The following is a 24,627-nucleotide window of genomic DNA, read 5'->3' as shown; positions in this document are numbered from 1 at the left end:
GTGATAATTTGATCTCTTCCCTCCCAATTTGTATCACTTTTATGAGTGTCTCTTGCCTTATTGCTATAGCTAAGACTTCCAGTACTATATTATATAAAAGTGGGGACAGTGGACACCCTTGTTTCATTCCTGAATTTAGTGGAAAAGCTTCAAGGTTTTCACCATTTAGTATTATGTTGGCTGTAGGTTTGTCATAAATAGCTTTATTATGTTGAGATATGTTCCTTTGAGTCCCAGTTTCTGTAATACTTTTACCATGAAAAGATGTTGGATTTTGTCAAATGCCTTTACAGCATCTACTGAGATGATCATGTGATTTTTTTTCCTTCCAACAATTTTTATCACATATGACATTTACTGATATGTGTATGTTGGACCATCCCTGCATCCCTAGGATAAAACCAACTTGGTCAGGGTGAATAATCTTTTTGATATATTCTTATATTCTGTATGCCAATATTTTCAGAATTTTTGCATCTATGTTCATGAGGAAGATTGGTCTGTAATTTTCTTTTTTTATTCTGTCTTTGCCTGGTTTTGGTATGAGGATGATGCTGGCTTCATAGAAGGAGTTGGGTAGAATTCCTTCCTTTTCTATCTTATGGAAAAGTTTGAGAAGCATTGGTGTTAGTTCTTCCATGAATGTCTCATAAAAATCACCAGTGAATTGATCTGGACCTGGGCTTTTTTAGTTGGGAGACTTTTTATAATTGCTTGAGTCTCTGTACTTGTTATAGGTCTATTTAAATGGTTCATCTCATCTTGATTTAATTTTGGTAGGTCATATGAATCAAGGAAATCATCCATTTCTTTCATATTTTCAAACTTAGAGGCATATATATTTATAAAGTATGTCCTTATACTTGTCTGAATTTCTTTGGTATCTGTTGTAATGGTGTCCTTTTCATCTCTAATTTTGTTAAATTTTTGTCTCTTCTCTCTTTCTTCTGGTCATTTGCTAAGGGTTTACCAATCTTGCTTATCCTTTCAAAGAAACAACTCTTTGTTTCATTGATTCTTTGTATTTTTTTGTTTTTTGTTTCTATTTCATTAATTTTTGCACTAATCTTTATGATTTCTTGTCTACTGCTTTTTGGTTTGCCTTGATCTTCTTTTTCCAAGGCCTTAAGGTGGAGCATTAAGTTTTTTAATTGTGAACTCTCTAATTTCTTAATATAGGCAGTTAGAGCTATAAATTTCCCTCTTTGGGCTGCCTTCATTGTGTCCCAAAGGTTTTGGTATATTGTATTATCATCATCATTTGATTCTATCAATTTATTGATTTCCTTTTGCTTTTTTCAGTGACCCACTTATCATTCAATAGTTCAGTGTCCATGAATTTCTGTATGCTCTGTAGCTTTTCTTGTTGCTGATTTGCAGTTTATTCCCACTGTGGTCAGAGACAGTACAAGGGATTATTTCAATTTTCTTATAATTGTGGAGATTTGCTTTGTGGCCTACTATAGGGTCTATTTTAGAGAATATTCCATGTGATGCTGAGAAAAAATATATATTCTGCAGCATTTTGATAGAATGTTCTATAGATATCAGGTAGGTCCATTTGTTCCATGACATCATGTAATTCAGTTGTCTCTCTGTATTTTTGCTGGAATGACCTATCAATTGATGAGAGTGGGGCATTGAAGTCCCCCAGTACAATTGCATTTGATGTTATTTGTGACCTTAAGTCTAATAGTGTTTGTTTGATGAAACTGGGAGCCCCCATGTTAGGTGCATATCAGTTTAGGAGTATAATGTCCTCCTGCTGGAGTGTTCCTTTAATCAGTATAAAATTACCTTTTTGAATCTTTCCTCACTAATGTTGGTTTGAAGTCTATCCTATTAGATATTAGGATAGCAACTCTTGCTTGTTTCCTAATCCCATTTGCTTGAAATACCATTTTCCATCCTTTCACCCTAAGGCAGTGTGTATCTTTTATTGAGAGATGAGTTTCCTGGAAGCAACAAATGGCAGGATCCTGCCTTTTAATCCAGTTTGCAAGCCTGTGTCTTTTTGATGGTGCATTGAGGCCATTAAGGGTTATTATTGAAAGGTATGCATTTATTCTCACCACTTTTCTTATTTTGTAGTGTATCCTGTTTTCCCTTTACTCATTTAACTTATTTAAGTGTGGTTTATTTTTTTCCTATTTCCTCCTGTGTGTGTTTTGCTTTCTCTTCAGCATTAAGAATTCCTTCAAGTATTTTCTGTAGAGCTGGTTTAGTTGTCATAAGTTCCTTTAGCCTGTTTTTGTTGTGGAATGTCCTTATTTCTCCACCAATTTGGATAGATAGCTGTGCAGTGTAAAGTAATCATTGTTGACAGTTATTATCTTTCAGAACTTGGAATATGTCATTCCAAGCCCTTCTGGCTTTAACATTTGTGTTGAGTAATCTGCAGTTATTCTGATGGGCCTGCCTTTGTAGGTGACTTGCTTCTCTGTAACTGCTTTCAGTATATTTTCTTTGGTTTGTGTGTTTTGTAGTTTAATTATTACATGGTGAGGAGAGGTTCTTTCCAGGTTTTGTCTGTTTGGTGTTCTAAAACGTTCTTGTATCTGCATTGACATTTCTTTCCCAATTTGAGAAAAATTTTCTTCTATGATTTTGTTGAAAACACCTACTAAGCCTCTGGATTGATATTCTTCTCCTTCTGTTATACTCTGAATTCTTATGCTTGATCTTTTCAAAGTGTTCCAGATATCTTGAAATTCCAATTCATACCTTGCTATTAGCTTGTCTTTCTCTTTGTTGGACTGCATTTGATTTGCCACCTGGTCTTCTAGTTTATAAATTCTGTTCTCTCCTTCATCCATTCTACTGGTGAGACTTTCCACAGAGCTTTTTTTTTTTTTTAATTTTTTTTGTTCATTTTTTATTTATTTATTTGAGAGCGACAGACACAGAGAGAAAGATAGATAGAGGGAGAGGGAGAGAATGGGTGTGCCAGGGCTTCCAGCCACTGCAAACGAACTCCAGACACGTGCGCCCCCTTGTGCATCTGGCTAACATGGGACCTGGGGAACCGAGCCTCGAACCGGGGTCCTTAGGCTTCACAGGCAAGTGCTTAACCACTAAGCCATCTCTCCAGCCCTCCACAGAGCTTTTTTATTTCATTGACTGTATTCTTCAGAGCCAGGATTTCAGCCTGGTTTTTCTTCAGTATTTCTAATTCCTTACTCATGTCTTGTAATGACCTCTTTATTTCATTCAGCTCGTTCCCTGTGTTCTCTTTCAGAAGTTTGTTTTCTTCTTTGATTTCCTTCACTTCTCCTCTGATTTATTTCACCATAGATACCATCTTTTCTTGAAATCTTTTTCAGGCATTTCATCTAAAACAGGATCATTGGTGATCATTTCTGATGGATTTATTTTGGGGGGGACTGTATTGTCTTGATTCTTTGAGTTTCTTGTATTATATTGTAGCAATTTTTGCATTCTGAATTGATTCAATGCTTGGGTTTTCTACTTATCTGTAGTGTTCTCAGATGTGGCAATCCACCTCTATGTACCCTCAGGATATGAGTTCAAGGTGCCAGGTGTAGCTCTAGTCCACCAATCAAGCTACAGAAGTAATCCTAGGTGTTGGGTTTGCTTGCTAAGCAAGTATTCTAGTGGACTAGGTGGTATAATTTACTGGAAAATTCTAAACTTCAACCAAGTAACATACAAATTCAATAAAAACCAACACAAAGTATGCAATTTTGGAGATTAAAACAAACAGATAGTCATATAAAGCCAAAAATCCCTAAGGGTATGTGTTGTTGTTCTATACCCTTAATCTTGTCAGTTGGGAGGGGGAGATTTCTGTACTGAATTGGGTTCCAGGTCAACTTGGATCTGGATCAGACCCTGCTCCCAATAATGACAGAAGCAAAAACCAAAGGCCCTATAAATACAAAAGCAACAAAGGCTATACAATTCAACCCCCAAATACAGGTTATTTGAAAATGGTAAAGCCAACCAAAAATGTATACCCTGCCATAACCTGCCCTGAAAAGAGAGATTTGCTCTTGTAGGACTGTGTACCTATTTGTTTGTTTTTTTAACTCAGTCAGCCTTGTTACCTTTTGGAGTGGCTTCCAATCTCACCAATGCTGAGTGCCCACCTCAATCCCTCCTTGTTGTGCTGGGCAGCTGTACCTCTTATCCATTCTTTTGGCTGTGCTACCACTGGGGGCTGAATGCTGAAGGTTCATGGTTCTGATGGTGGGGAATGGGAGAGTTCAGACTTCTGGAGTTGCTCGCACTTTCAATAGCTCTTTAGGTGAGCTCAACTGGTTTTCCTTCAGATTTATTAACTTTGCAAGGAGGCTGATGGAGTTGAAAAATCGGTTGCTTGGTCTCTGCTGCTGTTGCTGCCTGGCACACCTGGCGGGACTGCCCTAGGCAGGTGCATGCAGATCATGGGGCATGATTGCCTCAGTGAGACCCTGGCCATTTTCTTCCTTTTTGGTGGGTCTTGGTCTCTCTAGCTTCTCTGTTGTGTCTAAGAATAACCTATACTCCTTCACTTTCCATAAGAAGAGTGTATTTTGCTTAAATCCCTCCCTAGGCTGGTTTGGTATGACTCCTAAGCCACCATCTTACCCAGAAGTCCCACAAAATTTTATGACACAATCTTTATTCAAACCTTAACCAACTCTATAATTCTGTCTGTGGTACTTTGTTAAACTTGTTCAGTAATCATGTAAGTTAAATCTAGAGTATTAAAGAGTGATTGTTGGTTGGGCATGGTGGCACATGCTTTTAATCCCAGCACTTGGGAGGCAGAGGTGGAAAAATAAAGAATAAAAAAGACTGATTGTTGGAGGAATTGAGGAATTATATCTTAAATCATGACATAACTTTGCTTAGAATTTTTTTTTTTTTTACTGTTCACCACGAAGTAAATAGTTTTCAAGTATGTGACAGATAAATACTGTGTAATGTTCCAAATATGGTCTATTTACCTTATAAAATAGGGGGGGGGGATGAGTGAACAGTTCCTCTGTGATTTTTTTTTTTTTTTTTTTGTTCTTGTTGTTTTGCTTTTCAAGTTAGGGTCTCACTCTAGCCCAGGCTGATCTTTAATTCACTATGGAGTCTCAGGATGGCCTCTAACTCATGGCGATCCTCCTACCTCTGCCTCCTGAGTGCTGGGATTAAAGCCGTGCACCACCACACCCAGCTAGATTTTTGTATTTTTGAGGCAGGGTTTTAGATATAATAACTTTAGGAGAGAATATTAGTGAGTTAATTTTAACCTTAAGATTTAGTTAAAAGGCTGAAAAATAGAGGAACCTAGTTAATTTGGTTGGGTACTTTACATTCAGCCTTTCCTAACCACTTATTATGACCACATTAACAGCAATGAGTTAAAGTTAAGTTTACAACCTGAATACCATAGCAACCTATCAGCCAGAGCCATACTCTGTTAGTCTGATGCAAGCCCTAGGCTAATAGTCATTTTATATCCTAAGAAGTCTGTAATCTGATTAAGTACTTTGTCTTTAACCTTCCATTTAAGCTTACTCATATCTTCATTTATACTTTACTCATACCTTCATCTACATACATTAATTTACAATCCATGTAACCACTCTGTAACAATCTTATTCAAACATTTAATATTCAACATATAAAGTTTTCTCTCCAGTTTATCTTCATTAGTTCATCTCATAACTACCAACAAAATCTTTTATTGTTCTTACCATAACACTTTTATATGACCATGTTTTCCTTAAAAAGCCTTTTGAAATAACTTTTTAAAAATAGTTTGTTTTTATTTATTAATTTGACAGAGAAGGAGAGAGAGAGGGAATGGGTAGGGCCTCCAGCCACTGCAAATGAACTCCAGATGTGTGCACCCCCTTGTGCATCTGGCTAACGTGGATTCTGGGTAATCGAACTTGGGTCCTTTGGCTTTCTAGGCAAAGCCTTAACTGATAAGCCATCCCTTCAGCCCTGAACTAACTTTTTTTTTTTTTTTTTTTTTTTTTTAAAGAAAGAGTAGATCAGATTTGTCTTATGGGATTTACCCAGAATAAACATATAGATTTTGGAATTTTTTTCTTTTTTTTTTTTCTTTTTTTTTGGTTTAGTTTTATTTATTTATTTGAGAGTGACAAAGAGGCAGAGAGAGAGAGAATGAGAATGGGTGTGCCCGGGCCTCCAGACACTGCAAACAAACTCCAGATGCATGTGCCACCTTGTGCATCTGGCTAATGTGGGTCTTGGGGAATTGAGCCTCGAAATGGGGCCCTTAAGCTTCACAGACAGCTAAGCCATTTCTCCAACCTCCCTTTCTTGTTGTTTTTTTTAATTTTTATTAGCATTTTCCATGATTATAAAAAAATATCCCATGTTAATTCCCTCCCTCCCCCCTCCACACTTTCTCCTTTGAAATTCCATTCTCCATCATATTACCTCCCCATCACAATCATTGTGCCTACATATATACAATATCAACCTGTTAAGTATCCTCCTCCCTTCCTTTCTCTTCCCTTTATGTCTCCTTTGTAACCTACTGGCCTCTGCTACTAAGTATTTTCAATCTCACGCAGAAGCCCAGTCATCTGTAGCTAGGATCCACATATGAGAGAGAACATGTGGTGCTTAGCTTTCTGGGCCTGGGTTACCTCACTTAGTATAATCCTTTCCAGGGCCATCCATTTTTCTGCAAATTTCATAACTTCATTTTTCTTTACCGCTGAGTAGAACTCCATTGTATAAATGTGCCCCATCTTCATTATCCACTCATCAGTTGAGGGACATCTAGGCTTGTTCCATTTCCCAGATATTATAAATTGAGCAGCAATAAACATGGTTGAGCACGTACTTCTAAGGAAATGAGATGAGTCCTTCGGATATATGCCTAGGAGTGCTATAGATGGGTCATATGGTAGATCAATCTTTAGCTGTTTTAGGAACCTCCACACTGTTTTCCACAATGGCTGGACCAGATTGCATTCCCACCAGCAGTGTAAAAGAGTTCCTCTTTTTCCACATCCCCGCCAACATTTATGATCATTTGTTTTCATGATGGTGGCCAATCTGACAGATGTGAGATGGAATCTCAATGTAGTTTTAATCTGCATTTCCCTGATGACTAGTGATGTAGAACATTTTTTTTAGATGCTTATATGCCATTCGTATTTCTTCCTTTGAGAATGCTCTATTTAGCTCCACAGCCCATTTTTTGATTGGCTTGTTTGATTCCTTATTATTTAACTTTTTGAGTTCTTTGTATATCCTAGATATTAATCCTCTATCAGATATATAGCTGGCGAAGATTTTTTCCCATTTTGTAGGTTGCCTCTTTGCTTTTTTCATTGTGTCCTTTGCAGTGCAAAATCTTTGTAATTTCATGAGATCCCAGTGATTAATCTGTGGTTTTATTGCCTGAGCAATTGGGATTGTATTCAGAAAGTCTTTGCCAAGACCAATATGTTGAAGGGTTTCCCCTACTTTTTGGAACTTTGTTTCTTATAACTTTCCTGAAATGCATTTTTTTTAAAAATATGAAGGCAAATTTAAACATTATTAGAAATTTGTTTTTACAAATTCAGTATTGAGTACTTCTAAATTTAAACATAAATCTTGAGGCTATTGTCTGTTAGTAATTCCACAGAAGCATGGAAAGATAAAGTAAATGTAAAACAAGTACAAATTTCTTATGAGAAGTCCCCATCTGTTTATAGCGACTTGGCATTCATTCATTATCATGCTGGGGCCAGGATCCTGAGATTCCCTGTGCTTGCAGCCCCCTGGCTCTGCAAGGCAGAAAAGCTAAAAAGATCCTTTTTCTCCCCTAAATTCCAGGGAAAGTTTTGGTCTTCCCTCAGGACTACAAAGCATTTTACAACTCTTAGAGTATGAGAGTCTTGAGTCTTGTTTCTTTTTTCTTTTGTCTATCATCTTAATTACTTTTAATGTTTGAGCCTTCTGGGGGACACTCAACAATAAAACTTGGTTATGCCATCTAGTACAGTGGGCTTGGTGGAAAACATCTCCACAATGAAATGGCACTGCTCAGAACAGAAATCATTCTGCAGCCTTAGGGCTGTGAGCCACATATTCTCCCTCTCTCTCTCTCTCTCTCTCTCTCTCTCTCTCACACACACACACACACACACACACACACACACACATTGATTTCAAGTGCACTTTTCATATAGACTAGACAACCATTTCCCCTTCACACATTCATTCATTCAGAAGTTATGCATTCCCATTTAAAATTTCTATTCTATTTACAACTCAGGAGACTAAAATCAAACTTTGTTACCAGCAGGGTGTTAGGAGAGGCTGAGGGAGCTGGAGGAGTCAGAGGAGCTGTTGGGGCAAGGTGACCAGAAGGACATGTATGCAGCATGAAAAAGAGGGTATTTTAGACCATTTGCCTGTACATTGCAGAAGTTTTGTGTTGTTTTTTTTTTAATCAGTGAGAATTTAGAAATCCAAAGGATCATTTTGAGGCCATTTGGACCCATTGTCCAGCTTATGGATGTGGCCAAGCAGAATTGCAGAGAAAAATAAGATGTTGTCCAAAGATTCATAGAGTTCTTAAGAAGGCAGGGGAAGAGCAAAACAAGGGTGAGAGAAAAATAAACCAGAGCTTAAGGTAGGTTTACACAGAACACTAATATGACCCCCTGGCCTTTTAGGGTGAACAGAGCCTCCCACCTCCTACATGGGCAGAGGACACACAGGTCACAACTCTTGACTTTTTATCCTGTTAGTGGGTGAGGAGACTGTGTTCTTGATGGCAAAAGTGGCTGGCTGTGGGAGATGAAAGTGGCTGGCAATGGAAGATGAGGTCTCAGGAGGGAGAGAGGGAGGAGAAAGGGAGAGGGGTTTCCCAAGATGGTAAATGAACCAAAAGGTGCCCCTTAGGGTACAGTAGACCAGAGAGCAAGACAGTGTTGAGAGTGCATCTTTCTTGAGACCTGGGGTTGGAGCCTAGTGGCCGAGGGGTGTAGCCTGGTGTGCCAGCTGGCTTACACAAGGCGGGGTGAAACCTGAGAGCAGGCTGACCTGAGAGAGGCACTTTCTGAGAAAGAGAGAGGAGACAGAAAAAATAGTGAGGCCAAATCGTGGGTGGGGGTGTGAGAGCCTGTATCAGACAGAGATGGTCTGAGGCCTTCAGAGGGCCAAATGGCAGCTCAGTGGAAAGGCCAGGGGAAAGGAGTTCTGGCTGCCCAAGGCAGCAACCAGAAGCATTCCTTCCCAGGTCAGGGCACCAGATGTAAGGTTCAGGAGTGACCAAGGCCATGGAGACCACTCTGAGGCAAAGACGGAAACTTTTATTCAGGAAAACATGAGCTGCCAGGATTGCCTCTCAAAAGTGGAGCAAGTCAACTTTGAGATTACAGATAGTGCGCTATATAGAGCTCTTCAGTTGGGGGAAGGTGAGGAAGGGAAGGAACTCTTTTGTTCTTTACATTAGCCATAGGGTGTGAGACCAGAAGTGACCAGGTGGGAGATAAGGAGGCAGTAAATATGGCTGGGCAGTTTCTTGAGGAATGTGGATGACCCACTTCCTTATGTCTCTGTCACCCTCTTGCTGTAACTCCATTTTGTCCTGACCTAACACACATCTCAACATTTTTTGACCCAGCAGATGAACCCCCTCCATGCCATTCCCCAAACCCCATCTGCTCCTCCTGTTCTTCTAAATCAACCTCGTGAAGCTCCCCATTTTTTTACCCTCTCAACCCCCACCCAATTCCCCTCCTGCACCTGCTTTTCCCCAATCCTCTTCTGCTCCTCTAATCCCTTTACCCCAGCTCCATGAAGCTCCCAAAAAGGATGATCCTGCTAATATACACTCCCCTCCCCTCTCCTCTCTTCTCTCCTCTCCTATCTCCTCCAGATGATGGTGGAAACCAACAAGGGGCTTTGGGATGTTTCCTTTATGCCAGGTAGTGGGGGCAGATGGGCCTACTCCTGTCCATGTCCCTTTCACTGTTAATGAAATGGACTCAATTGAACAAAAATTAGGATCTTTCTCAGAAAATCTTCTCCATTATAGGATTCACTTCACTAAAATCACCCAAATCTAGTCTCTCACTTGGAGAGAGGTTTTGCACATTTTAAATTCAACCCTTTACCCCTGATTAACGGGAACACATTTGGAAGGCAACCCAGACCTGTGCTGATAGACTAAGTCAACAGGACCCCCAATTCCCTCCTGGGGCTGAGGCCATCCCTTTACAAGAACCAAACTGGGACTACCAGACAACAGGTTCAGGCTTCAAGCACATCCAACATATGGTTACCTGTCTAGCTGAAGGGATACACCAAAATGGTCATGGTAGAATTAATTTTGACAAACTGAAAGAAATTACCCAGGGCTCCACTGAAATCCCAGCTGCTTGTCTGAGGTGATAACCAAGTTTACTAATGTAGATATAAACTCTGTGAACTTGCTTATTCACCTTCACTTTCTAGGACAGTCTGCCCCTAACATGAGATGCAAATTTCAAAGACTTGAAAAGGGACCTATGACCCACCCCCCATGATTTACTTGACCTGGATTTCAAAGTCTTTTTTTGTATCTTGCTACATGGCTGTAGGTGTTTATCAGCTCTAACAGTTTGCTACTAGAGGTTTTAGGGTCCTTTATGTATAGAATCATGTCATCTGCAAATAATGATAACTTGATCTCTTCCTTTCCAATTTGTATCCCTTTTATGTGTCTCTCTCTTGCCTTATTGCTATGGCTAAGACTTCCAAAACTATATTAAATAGAAGTGGGGACAGAGGACACCCTTGTCTTGTCCTGATTTTAGTGGAAAAGCTTCCAGTTTTCCCCCATTTAGTAATATGTTGGCTGTAGGCTTGTCATAAATAGCTTTTATTATATTGAGATATGTTCCTTCTATTCCCAGTCTCTGTAGGACTTTTATCATGAAGGGATGTTGGATTTTTATCAAACGATTTCTCTGCGTCCAATGATATGATCATGTGATTTTTGTCCTTCAACCTGTTTATATAATGTATTAAGTTTATAGATTTGCGTATATTGAACCATCCCTGCATCTCTGGGATAAAGCCTACTTTGTCAGGGTGAATGATCTTTTGGATATACTCTTGTATTCTGTTTGCCAATATTTTGTTGAGAATTTTTGCATCTATGTTCATGAGGGAGATTGGTCTGTAATTTTCTTTTTTTGTTCTATCTTTGCCTGGTTTTGGTATCAGGGTGATGTTGGCCTCATAGAAGGAGTTTGGTAGAATTCCTTCTTTTTCTATTTCCTGGAGAAGCTTAAGAAGCAATGGTGTTAGCTCTTCCTTAAAGGTCTCGTAAATTCAGCAGTGAATCCATCTGGGCCTGGGCTTTTTTTCAGTTGGGAGATTATTGATAACTGTTTGGATCTCCATGTTTGTTATAGGTCTATTTAAGTGATTAATTTCATTTTGATTTAATTTAGGTAGGTCATATAAATCAAGGAAATCATCCATTTCTTTCAGATTTTCATACTTTGTGGAATATATTCTTTTATAGTATGTCCCTATGATTTTTTGAATTTCTCTGGAATCTGTTGTGATGTTACCTTGTTCATCTCTGATTTTATTAATTTGTGTCTCTTCTCTCTTTCTTTTGGTCAGATTTGCTAAGGGTTTATCAATCTTGTTTATCCTTTTAAAGAACCAACTCTTTGTTTCATTAATTGTTTGGATTCTTTTCTTTGTTTCTATTTCATTAATTTCTGCCCTAATCTTTATTATTTCTTCCTGCCTACTGATTTTTGGTTTGCCTTGTTCTTCTTTTTCCAAGGCTTTAAGGTGAAGCATTAGGTCATTTACTTGTGACCTTTCTAATTTCTTAATATAGGCACTCAAGGCTATAAATTTACCTCTTAGAACTGCCTTCATTGTGTCCCAGAGATTTTGATATGTTGTGTTCTCATTATTGTTTGACTCTATAAATTTTTTGATTTCCTTCTTGATTTCTTCATTGACCCATTCATCATTTAGTAGTGTATTGTTTAGTTTCCATGATTTTGTGTATGCTCTATAGCCTTTCTTGCTACTGATTTGTAGTTTAATTCCATTGTGGTCAGATAGAATGCAAGAAATTATTTTAATTTTCCTTTATTGGTTAAGATTTGCTTTGTGGGCTGGAGAGATGGCTTAGTGGTTAAGCACTGGCCTGTGAAGCCTAAGGACCCCGGTTTAAGGTTCAATTCCTCAGGACCCATGTTAGCCAGATGCACAAGGGGGTGCATGCATCTGGAGTTCGTTTGCAGTGGCTGGAAGCCCTAGCGTGCCCATTCTCTGTCTGCCTTTTTCTGCCTCTTTCTCTGTCGCTCTTAAATAAATAAATAAACAAAAAATTAAAAAAAAAAGATTTGCTTTGTGTCCTAATATATGGTCTATTTTAGAGAATGTTCCATGTGCTGCTGAAAAGAATGTGTATTCTGCAGTATTTAGATGAAATGCCCTGTAGATAGCTGTTAAGTCCATTTCTTTTATGACCTCATTTAGTCCAGATGCCTCTCTGTTTACTTTTTCCCGGGATGACCTGTCAATTGAACCAAAGAAAAAATATTGAAAGCAGTCAGAGAGAAAAATCAAGTTACTACAAAGGCAAGCCCATCAGGATTACAGCAGATTATTCAACACAAACTTTAAAAGCCAGAAGGGCTTGGAGTAATGTATTCCAAGTTCTGAAGATAACAACTGTCAACCAGGTTACTTTATCCTGCAAAGCTACCCATTCAAATAGATGGAGAAATAAGGACATTCCATGACAAAATCAGGCTAAAGGAGTATTTGAAGACAAAACCAGCTCTACAGAAAATACTTGAAAGAATCCTGCATGCCCAAGAGAAGGAAAAGTACACATATAAGGAAACTGGAAAAAAAGCAAAAAATACTCAAATACTAGTTAACACAAGAGACTAAAGGTAGAACTGGAACTACAAAAAAAAAAAAAAAAATGGCAAACATAAATACATACCTTTCAATAATATCTCTTAAAAAAAATAATATCTCTTAATATCAATGGCCTCAATGCCCCAACCAAAAGACATAGGTTTGCAGACTGAGTTAAAAAGCAGGATCCTACAATTTGTTGTCTCCAAGAAACTCACCTTTCTACAAAGGATGGACCTTATCTTAGGGTGAAAGGTTGAAAAAAGGTGTTTCAAGCAAATGGGCCTAGAAAACAAGCAGGGGTTGCTATCCTAATATCAGACAAGGTAGACTTCAGTCCAAGGTTAGTCAAGAAAGATAAGGAAAGTCACTTTATATTGATTAAGGGCACACTCCAACAGGAGGACATTACAATTCTAAACATATATGCACCTAACATGGGGGCTCCCAAATTCATCAAACAAACATTATTAGAACTAAGGTCACAGATAACACCAAACACAGTGGTAGTGGGAGATTTCAACACCCCACCTTAATCAATTGACAGGTCATCCCGGGAAAAAGTAAACAGAGAGGCATCTGGACTAAATGAGGTCATAAAAGAAATGGACTTAACAGCTATCTACAGGGCATTTCATCTAAATACTGCAGAATATACATTCTTTTCAGCAGCACATGGAACATTCTCTAAAATAGACCATATATTAGGACACAAAGCAAATCTTAACAAATTCAGGAAAATTGAAATAATTCCTTGCATTCTATCTGAACATGGAATTCTATCTGACAATATAATCAAACTACAAATCAATAGCAAGAAAAGCTATAGATCATACACAAAATCATGGAAACTAAACAATACGCTACTAATGATGAATGGGTCAATGAAGAAATCAAGAAGGAAATCAAAAAATTCATAGAGCCAAATGATAATGAGAACACAACATACCAAAATCTCTGGGACATAATGAAGGCAGTCCTAAGAGGTAAATTTACAACTTTAAGTGCCTATAATAAGAAATTAGAAATGTCGCAAGTAAATGACCTAATGCTTCACCTTAAAGCCTTGGAAAAAGAAGAACAAGTCAAACCAAAAATCAGTAGATGGGAAGAAATAATAAATATTAGGGCATAAATTCATGAAATAGAAACAAAAAAAAATTAAAAGAATCAAAAAAACAAAGAGTTGGTTCTATGAAAGAATAAACAAGATTGATAAACCCTTAGCAAATCTGACCAAAAGAAAGAAAGAAGAGACACAAATTAATAAAATTAGAGAACGGGGCTTTCTACAAGGGATTTATCAAAGATGTTCATGAAGATTCCCTAACAGTCGTTTTGGAAAATAATTGGCAGCCAGAACGCCAGGTTCCATTTTATGAAGTTCGATTACCACCACCACCTGATATCAAAAAAGAAATTAGTGAAGGAGATGAAGTCGAGGTTTATTCAAGAGCAAACGACCAAGAACCATGTGGATGGTGGTTAGCTAAAGATCGGATGATGAAAGGAGAATTTTATGTCATTGAATATGCTGCTTGTGATGCCACTTACAATGAAATAGTCACGTTTGAACGACTTCGGCCTGTCAATCAAAATAAAACTGTCAAAAAAAAATGCTTTCTTTAAATGCACAGTGGATGTTCCAAAAGATTTGAGAGAGGCGTGTGCTAATGAAAATGCACATAAAGACTTTAAGAAAGCAGTAGGAGCATGCAGAATTTTTTACCACCCAGAAACCACACAGCTCATGATCCTGCCGGCCAGTGAAGCAACTGTGAAGAGAGTTAATATATTAAGTGACATGCATTTGAGGAGTATTCGTACCAAATTGATGCTTATGTCCAGAAATGAAGAGGCCACTAAACATTTAGAATGCACAAAACAACTTGCAGCAGCTTTTCAAGAAGAGTTTGTAGTGAGAGAAGATTTAATGGGTCTGGCAATAGGAACACATGGTAGTAACATACAGCAAGCTAGGAAGGTTCCTGGTGTTACTGCCATTGAGCTAGATGAAGATACTGGAACATTTAGAATCTACGGCGAGAGTGCTGATGCTGTAAAAAAGGCCAGAGGCTTCTTAGAATTTGTGGAAGATTTTATTCAAGTTCCAAGGAATCTTGTTGGAAAAGTAATTGGAAAAAATGGCAAAGTTATTCAAGAAATAGTGGACAAATCTGGTGTGGTTCAGGTAAGGATTGAAGGAGACAATGAAAATAAACTACCTAGAGAAGATGGCATGGTTCCATTTGTATTTGTTGGCACTAAAGAAAGTATTGGACATGTGCAAGTTCTTTTAGAGTATCATATTGCTTACTTAAAGGAAGTGGAACAGCTAAGAATGGAACATTTGCAGATTGATGAACAACTACGACAGATTGGTTCTAGGTCTGATAGTGGAAGAGGCAGAGGTCGTCGGGGCCCTAATTACACCTCCGGTTATGGTACAAATTCTGAGCTGTCTAACCCCTCTGAAACAGAATCTGAGCGTAAAGATGAGCTGAGCGATTGGTCATTGGCAGGAGAAGATGATCGAGAGAGTCGACATCAGCGTGACAGCCGGAGATGCCCAGGTGGAAGAGGCACAAGTGTTTCAGGGGGTCGAGGTCGTGGTGGACCACATGGTGGCAAATCCTCCATCAGTTCTGTGCTTAAAGATCCAGGCAGCAATCCATACAGCTTACTTGATTATACAGAATCAGATCAGACTGCAGACACTGATGCCAGTGAATCTCATCACAGTACTAACTGTCGTAGGCGGTCTCGTAGACGAAGGACGGATGAAGATGCTGTTGTCATGGATGGGATGACGGAATCTGATACAGCCTCAGTTAATGAAAATGGGCTAGTCACAGTTGCAGATTATATTTCTAGAGCTGAGTCTCAGAGCAGACAAAGAAACCTTCCAAGGGAAACTTTGGCTAAAAACAAGAAAGAAATGGCAAAAGATGTGATTGAAGAACATGGTCCTTCAGAAAAGGCAATAAATGGTCCAACTAGTGCTTCTGGCGATGCAATTCCTAAGCTACAGCGTACTCCAGGTGAAGAAAAGATTAATAATACCTTAAAAGAAGAAAACACTCAAGAAGCAGCAGTCCTGGATGGTGTTTCATAAACTGAAGAAGTTCCTAGTTTACAGTTCTTTTCCATTACATTTACAATAGTGCTTGTACAAGCTTGCCAAAGATAGAATATGGATCGCCAGTCTTTACATCGCACTTTCAGTTCCTCCATTTGGAATTCAGAAAGGGGAGGGATCCTGAAGAAATCATATGTTAAACATACTTTGACACCTACTGTGTTAAAAATATCATCAGATGTGCCTTGAGAATAGTATATGTAACATTAAAAAAAGTTGCTGGCTATAAAAAAATAAATAAAATTAGAGATGAAAAAGGCAACATCACAACAGACACCAGAGAATTGATTCCAAAAAATCATAGGGACATACTATAAAAACATATATTCCACAAAGTATGAAAATCTGAAAGATATGGATGATTTCCTTGATTTATATGACCTACCTAAATTAAATCAAGATGGGATTAATCCCTTAAATAGACCTATAACAAGCATGGAGATCCAAGCAGTTATCAAAAATCTCCCAAATAAAAAAAATCCAGGCCAGATGGATTCACTGATGTATTTTATCAGACCTTCAGGGAAGAACTAACACCATTGCTTCTTAAGCTTTTCCATAAAATAGAAAAAGAAGGAATCCTACCAAACTCCTTCTGCTAAGCCAGCATCAACCTGATACCCAAACCAGGCAAAGATAGAACAAAAAAAAAAAAAAAGAAAATTACAGACCAATCTCCCTCATGAACATAGATGCAAAAATTCTCAACAAAATATTGGCAAACAGAATACAAGAATATATCAGAAAGATCATTTACCCTGACCAAGTAGGCTTTACCCCAGAGATGCAGGGATGGTTTAACATACACAAATCAATAAATGTAATACATTATATAAATGGACTGGAGGACAAAAATCATATGATAATCTCATTTGATGAAGAAAAGTCATTTGACAAAGTCAAACATCCCTTCATGATAAAAGTCCTACAGAGACTAGGAATAGAAGGATCATATCTCAATATAATAAAGGCTATTTATGACAAGCCTACAGCCAACATATTACTAAATGGGGGAAAACTAGAAGCTTTTCCACTAACATCAGGAATAAGACAAGGGTGTCCACTGTCCCCACTTTTATTTAATATACTTTTGGAAGTCTTAGCCATAGTAATAAGGCAAGAGACACACATAAAAGTGGTACAAATTAGAAAGGAAGAGATCAAGTTATCATTATTTGCAGATGACATGATTCTATATATAAAGGACCCTAAGCACTCTACTAGCAAACTGTTAGAGCAGATAAACCCCTACAGCAATGTAGCAGGATACAAAATAAATACACAGAATTCAGTAGCATTCCTATATGCTAACAACAAACACACAGAGAATGAAATCAAAGCATCACTCCAGTCACAATTGCATCAGAGAAAATAAAGTACCTTGTAATAAACCTAACCAAGGAAGTAAAGGATCTCTATAATGAAAACTATAAAACACTCAAACGAGAAATTACATAGGACACCAGGAAATGAAAAAACATCCCTTGTTCCTGGATCAGAAGAACCAATATTGTGGAAATGGCAATCTTACCAAAAGCAATCCACACATTTAATGCAATCCCCATCAAAATTCCAATGGCATTCTTCAAGAAAATAGATAAAACAATCCAAAAATTCATTTGGGATCACAAAAACTCTCAAAAAGGATTATACTAAGTGAAGTAACCCAGGCCCAGAAAGCCAAGTGCCGCATGTTCTCCCTCATATGTGGATCCTAGCTACAGATGATTGGGTTTCTGTGTGAGAAGGGAAAAACTCAGTAGCAGAGGCCAGTAAGTTAAAAAGGAGATACAGAGGGAAGAGAAAGGAAGGGAGGAGGGTACTTAATAAGTTGGTATTGTATGTATGTAAGTAGAAGAATAGATTAATGGGGGTGAAAAGGCCCAAAGTGAGGTCAGGGGAAGAGATTGAATAAAATAAAGGCGGAGCAAGGGCTAATCAAAATCTAAGAGGATGCAAATAAATCATATGGAATCCTCCAGTTTCAGACAATGGAACACTCAGGAGCCATAGATAGTTGTTAGAAAATGTTCAGTGCCAGGGATGGGATACCTCCAGTGAGTTGTTGGCCAGAGAGGTCCCTGATGCCCCAAAACATTATAAGCCATTGCTGAGGCCCTTGGTTTCCCACCAGGAATTGATAGTAAGACCCTATTGCTGAAGACTCCACATGCTTGGGCTGCAAGGCCCCTGAGAAATCCTGCTGGAACTGAGCTGATATCTTCCTCTATGTAGACCAGCTGACAGAAAGCTGGAAGAAGCCATTCTACATGTAGTTCAATGTGAGAAATTGATACCACCAGTGAAGATACTCAACAGTGGACACTGAAAGCCTTATAATTGGCCAGCCAGGCCAAATTAGCCAACGGGTACAATAGGCAGGTCTTTCATGGTGGAAACCAATTGCCCTCCAATTGGACTGGAGGCCCACTCCATGGGAGGGTCACATCTCTGATACTGAAAACTTAAAACAGGGGTAGTCATGAGCCCTAGTGGTGTAACATCTGCTGATGTCTGGAAAAATGTATATACTATGCTTATCAAACTGCCCAGTAAGCACTTCTCTTAATATTCATACCCTTGTATTAATGCTACTCTCACTTTGGGTAGAGAATCTTCTCTTTTCAGATGGCAGTGACCTTCGGATCACTCTGAAGGTATCACAGTGCTGGAAAAAAGTGACTGGAGTACTGAGTAGCATCTCGACCACACCTTCCAAGGCTCAGGGTGTAATGCAGATGAGGTGGCAAAAAGTATGTAAGAGCCGAAGGAAGGGTAGGACTCCTTACAACGTGCTCCCTTCAGGCATAAAATGGCCTGGATATCCATGACCTCATATTGCCTGACACTACCTACACAAGACCATCATAAGAGGAGGAAAAGATCATGACATCAAAAGTAAAAGAGAGACTGACTGAAATGGGGAGGGGTATGATGGAGAGTGGAGTTTCAAAGGGGTAAGTGGAGGGAGGGTGGGTATCATCATGGGGTATTTTTTATAATTATGGAAATTGTTAATAAAAAAATTAAAAAAAATAATTTTAAGGGCTGGAGAGATGGCTTAGCAGTTAAGCACTTGCCTGTGAAGCCTAAGGACCTCAGTTCAAGGCTTGATTCCCTAGCACCCATGTTAGCCAGATGCACAGTGGGGTGCACGCATCTGGAGTTCGTTTGCAGAGTCTGGAGGCCCTGGCACACCCATTCTCTCTCCCTATCTGCCTCTTTCTCTCTCTGTCTGTTGCTCTCAAATTAATAAATAAAAATAAACAAAAAATTTAAAAAACAATAATAATTTTAATGGGCTGGGAAATGGTTTAGCAGGTAAGACACTTGCTTTAGGTTCGATTCCCCAGGACCCATATAAGCTAGATGCACAAGGTGCGCATGCATCTGGAGTTTGTTTGTAGTGGCTGAGGGCCCTGGCATACCCATTCTCTCTCTGTCTGCCCCTCTCTCTCCCTCCTTCTCTCTCTCTCAAATAAATAAAAAATTTTTTAATCCTCATAGTTTTTATCAATCCCAGTGATGTTCAAACATCCCCATAATCCATGATCTTCTAAGTGAGCCATAATACCAAAAAATAATCTCAAAAACTCATAATGGCACAGAATAAACATTCACACTGCAGAAGATGGCATTGGGCATAGCAAATAAACATTCAGCTTATACAAGATTTAAAACAACCAGGACAAACATCAAACTGTAACTCCAAGTCCCACAACTCTAGTCAGTGACAAATCTCCAAGTCCAATAATTCTAACCAACAACAAGTCTCTGGTATTCCAATTCCACCCCTCCAGCTAGGCTATGCACAGTCCAGGAAAACTTCATCTGGGCCGGCAGCTTTCCTTAGCAGCCATCTGGTGGTCCCGACATCTCCATTGGGTTTCCACTGCAATCCATGGTTCATCCTCATGGCCCCATAGGGTCTCCATGCAGGCATGTAGCAAACCTGCTTCACACTGCCCATGGCCATTTCCAAAACACAAGACTGTGTTGCGAACCCAATGACCCTCTTTCCAGCATTTCTTATACTCCACAATACCAGGTAGGGTGCCAATTTGTTAATCCAGGGGGGAATAAAGCAGACTTTGAGGAATAGGACACTCCTTGAGCATTCAGGCCCCTTCAAAAGGGTCGACATTCTTCCTGTTGCCCCAGTAAAGCTCAGCTGGCCCAAACTCAAAGGCTGTAACATCTCAAAGAATTTTCAGGTCAATAGGCAGCAGTTTAGGCCCAAAGATTTCATCTTCTTCTGTGCTGTATCCCTCTGCTCACACCAGTTCATTTCTACGCAAAGCAACTCTGCACAACTTCTCAGGACACGAGCATAACTGCAAACTTTTCACCCAAACTGCTAGCCCAGTTCAGGCAAAGCTCTTTTTTACCATCCTAAGCCAAACCTCACAGTCCATAATTCTTACTGCATTCAGATCTTTCAACTCTGACCAGAATATCCCATCAAACTGTAGTTACAGCACTGAAAGGCATTGCTTAGGCCAAGGTTTCAAATCATTCCACATTCCTCTTGAAAATCAGCTCCAAAAGGCTAAAACCACACAGTTGGGTGTCTAGCAGCAACCCCACTACTCAGTACCACTTTACTGTTGCAGACCAGTTCTCATTGATGGTTGAAATCACCCAACCAAGAGAAGGTTCTCAGAAAAAGAGGTTTATTTTGGTTTACAGACTCAAGGGGGAAGCTCCATGATGGCAGGGGAAAACGATGGCATGAGCAGAGGGTAGACATCACCTCCTGGTCAACATAAAGTGGACCATAGCAGCAGGAGAGTGTGCCAAACACTGGCACTGGGAAACTGGCCATAACACCCATAAGCCCACCCCCAACAATACACTCCCTCCAGGAGGCATTAATTCCCAAATCTCCATCAGCTGGAAACCTAGCATTCAGAACCCTAAGTTTATGGGGGACACCTGGATCAAACTACCACAGCCATTGAATATCAACCCCTAAACATCCAACTTCAATAGAACTCCATGGGACACCCTTAGAGGTCTACTGCCCTACCCAGCAGGAAGTAGTTGAAGAAAAGCTCATCACCTCCATTCCAGCTCCCCCCTTTAAATGCCACACTCATCCCCAGTTCTCCCCAATCTTTTTTATCTTTCCGGAGTCTGGACTGAACAGTTAATAGCCTTCCCTGAAAACTAGAGGGAACTAAAGAGTGAGTAACCTTAAGATTAGAAGGCCATAAAGAATGGAGACATCCAGTTTTGAAAGGCCAAACAACTCCCCTAATTGATAATCTTTCCTTAGATCAGAAACCACCTGGTGGGACATCCTCCCTAGATGATTCTGCAAAAAAGCCTATTCTGAGCAAGGACACAAATGATTTCTATTCCTTATCTACTTCCATTGGACCTATAGCTAATTCAGTCTATCTTAGGATTCTTCTTATTAGTGTGAACCCCAGCTTGACTCAGGGCTTCAGGCTTCATTTCACAGAAAGGCTGCTGCCTCTCACTCTTTGTCTCAATAAACAGTCTGTCTGTAGAGATCAAGTCTGGTGTTCTCTAGCTTTTCTCTTACACTTTCCTTACAACAAGTTTGTATAATGTGCTTCTGTAACAACAGCTCAGCTTTTTTTTTTTTAACTTTTTTTTTTTTTTTTTTGAGAGCGACAGATACAGAGAGAAAGACAGATAGAGGGAGGGAGAGAGAATGGGCGCGCCAGAGCTTCCAGCCTCTGCAAACGAACTCCAGACGTGTGCGCCCCCTTGTGCATCTGGCTAACGTGGGACCTGGGGAACCAAGCCTCGAACCGGGGTCCTTAGGCTTCACAGGCAAGTGCTTAACCGCTAAGCCATCTCTCCAGCCCCAGCTCAGCTTTTTAAAACAAGTTTTAGCTGAAAAGGGAAAAGATACTTACAAAGTATCTTTTGAAGAAGTTTGCCCCTGAATGTGCCTGCCTTCCCTTAGCAGCTAACACTTCCTCTTGGCAATACACTTAGAGCTATAACTAGTCAGTACTGATTGCACTTATGTGCACATGCAGTGCCCAAAGGTCTTGCTCTGGATTGATATGGAGAAAGGCTCACATTTCTGCATTCTTATGTATTGCTGAGACTGACAGTCTGGATAATCACTTCACATACCTAAATTATAGACAAATCAACCGAAGGCCTTAACAACTTGTCATTAATACATATCTAGATGTTTTTTCTTGCTAAATTTTAAACCAGTCAAATTTCAATCCATGTCATGTGGTGTTTTTCACCCAAGACAGAAAGTAAGCCTCACAAACTTTCATGAGCTTTACCATATGAACACAGAGTTCAGGGCTTGGAAAGCCTAAGTACAAGTTCTTAAATTTGAATGGGAAAAGTGATTTGTTTTAGGAAACAAAATGATGGTGTCCAGACTTTCAGGACTCCACTTAGAACATACTGACTTTCTAACTTATACTATCAATATGTCTTGCATTAAGAGAATTCCAGTATGACTCTTTGTCTCTGATCAGGTAGGTGAGAGAATGTGCCCTTCCCTTGGAAGTGCATTTGTAACCTTATGGTGGTGGGCCCTGCCTTTCAGCTCAGGTGAACCAGAGGGACATCTGCTTGGTTAGAGCTATGGGCTTCTCAGAAAGAGGCTAACCCTGACACCAAGTTCCCCAGGGCTGAACTTGACCAACCACAATGTTTAAATCCTAGGAAAGACCTCCCTCTTAGGAGGGGTCCAGGTTGTTTGTGGAAAAAGAGGTCTAGGTAAGAAATATGAATTTTAGCAAGTGTAGACCATCCTGCCTGTCTTTTTACTTTTAGGGACCCAGTCACCCTGTCTACTCCCTCTCATTGCCAGGCCCAAATTCTGTGCACAGGTAAGTAATTCCCAATCTGTAGCGCCTCCTACAGACAGCAGGGTGAATGTGTGATGTTAAGCAGACACAGCCTGTTTTACCTTCTCTTGACAGACAGGAATCAAGATCCATCTCCCAAGGGCCTTCCTGTCTAACTGCCTCCCTCAGTTCTACCTATCTCCCTCTTAAGTGCACTTCCCACCCAACTTCCACAGGCTCCTGAAGCTTCTCCAGCAACTCCAGGAATTCTTCACCATGGGTAACAACCAAATGCCAAAGAAAAATTGGGCCCCTGCTTCACAAGAATCAAATCTGGGTTCAAGTAAGTGAGAAATCCAAGTGTCACTCAGAGAGATGGAGAGTTCATTTATTTACACAGGTTGGCTAAAGTAAGCTCCATGCTCTCAAATGTCTTCTGTGCCAATTAGGATAAGCCTGTGTCTAGATCTTAGCCAAAAAGTTTCTTCGAGAAGGGAAGCCCTTGTCATTTATAGGATTTTTGGCAGACAGTTTGACCTCATCTTGGGTCTTTTATATTACTAGTGGGTTAAACTAGGCTAAGTGACTATGGACACAGACAGGAAACTTCCTTTGGCAGCAAATAAGCTTGCAGAAATGGGGAGGGATCACAGCTGTATCCCTAGTCTATAGAAGTCAAATTTATCTATAGTTTATGGCCTTTTGTCCTGGTGACTCCAGCTGGAGTCTGTGCTGACCTGAGTCCCGTCTTCTGTAGTTAACCCTATAGTTTCCAGGAGCAGAGGTGCTCTTCTTCAATATCCCCGTTGAACCTGTTCTCCCCGAAACAGCACCCCAGGTAGAGGGTCTCAGAGAAAATATTTTGATCAAGGCTTCTCACTCCTCCGCCCACCACACCACAGCACTCACTGTTACAAGGGGCTGTGGCCCAAACTCTCACTCATGTCGCTGTAATATTGTTGACATCATTTTCTCCTTCCAGGTCTCAATTTTATTCATTTCAAAAGGATAAAATCTCAGCTTTACTTCAGGAATAACATTAAAAAATATTTTTCTAGCTGGGCATGGTGGCGTACACCTTTAATCCCAACACTCGGGAGGCAGAGGTAGGAGGATCGCCATGAGTTCAAGGCCGCCCAGAGATGACAGAGTTAATTCCAGGTCAGCCTGGACCAGAGTGAGACCCTACCTCAAAAAGCCAAAAAAAAAAAAAATTTTTTTTTTCTACATTAAAAGCTTTTTCTGCTAGGCATGGTGGCACACACCTTTAATCCCAGAACTGAGGAAGCAGAGGTAGGAGGATTGCTGTATGAGGCTAGCCTGAGACTACATAGTGAATCCCAGGTCAGCCTGGGCTAAGACAAGATCCTACCTTGAAAAACAAAAAAATTTTATATAGATGGAGAGATTGCTCAGTGGTTAAAGTGCTTGCCTGCAAAACCTAATGACCCAAAGTTCAATTCCCCAGTACCCATGAAAAATCAGATGTACAAAGTGACACATGCATCTGGAATTCATTTGTACCACTGGAGGCCTTGGCCCACCCATTCTCTGCCTGTCTCTCTTCTATCTCTCTCTGCAAATAAATAAATAAAAATATTGTGTTTTTTTTTTAAAAACTTTCCCCCTTTACAGTTAGATGTTAAGGCCACCTAGTGGTTTGTTCATTCAATTGGTATTTTTAAAAGTCCTTTCACTTAAGGTTTGGGGCTTTTTGTTTCAGTTCACAAATAAGCCCCAATTCAGAGACCAAGTCTGAACAAACTTAATGTAAAATAAAATTCCACACTAAGATGTATTTTAATGCTATTCTGATTTTTAGATATA

General features: G+C 39.6%; 1 protein-coding gene across 1 annotated transcript; it reads left to right on the top strand.

The window, feature by feature from the left end:
- Window positions 1–14,148: 14,148 nt before the first annotated feature.
- LOC123464025 (fragile X mental retardation syndrome-related protein 1-like) lies at window positions 14,149–16,225 on the top strand. Its single transcript, XM_045160410.1, is given in 2 exon segments — window positions 14,149–14,472; window positions 14,474–16,225. Coding segments are annotated over 2 exon segments (1,614 nt in total). The 5' UTR covers window positions 14,149–14,364; the 3' UTR covers window positions 15,980–16,225.
- The last annotated feature ends 8,402 nt before the right edge of the window (window positions 16,226–24,627 follow it).

The sequence above is a fragment of the Jaculus jaculus genome, chromosome 10 (assembly GCF_020740685.1).
Source record: "Jaculus jaculus isolate mJacJac1 chromosome 10, mJacJac1.mat.Y.cur, whole genome shotgun sequence".
In the NCBI taxonomy this organism is placed as follows: domain Eukaryota; kingdom Metazoa; phylum Chordata; class Mammalia; order Rodentia; family Dipodidae; genus Jaculus; species Jaculus jaculus.
The sequence above is the reverse complement of the archived record's forward strand: the minus strand, read 5'-3'. Positions and strand labels throughout refer to the sequence as shown.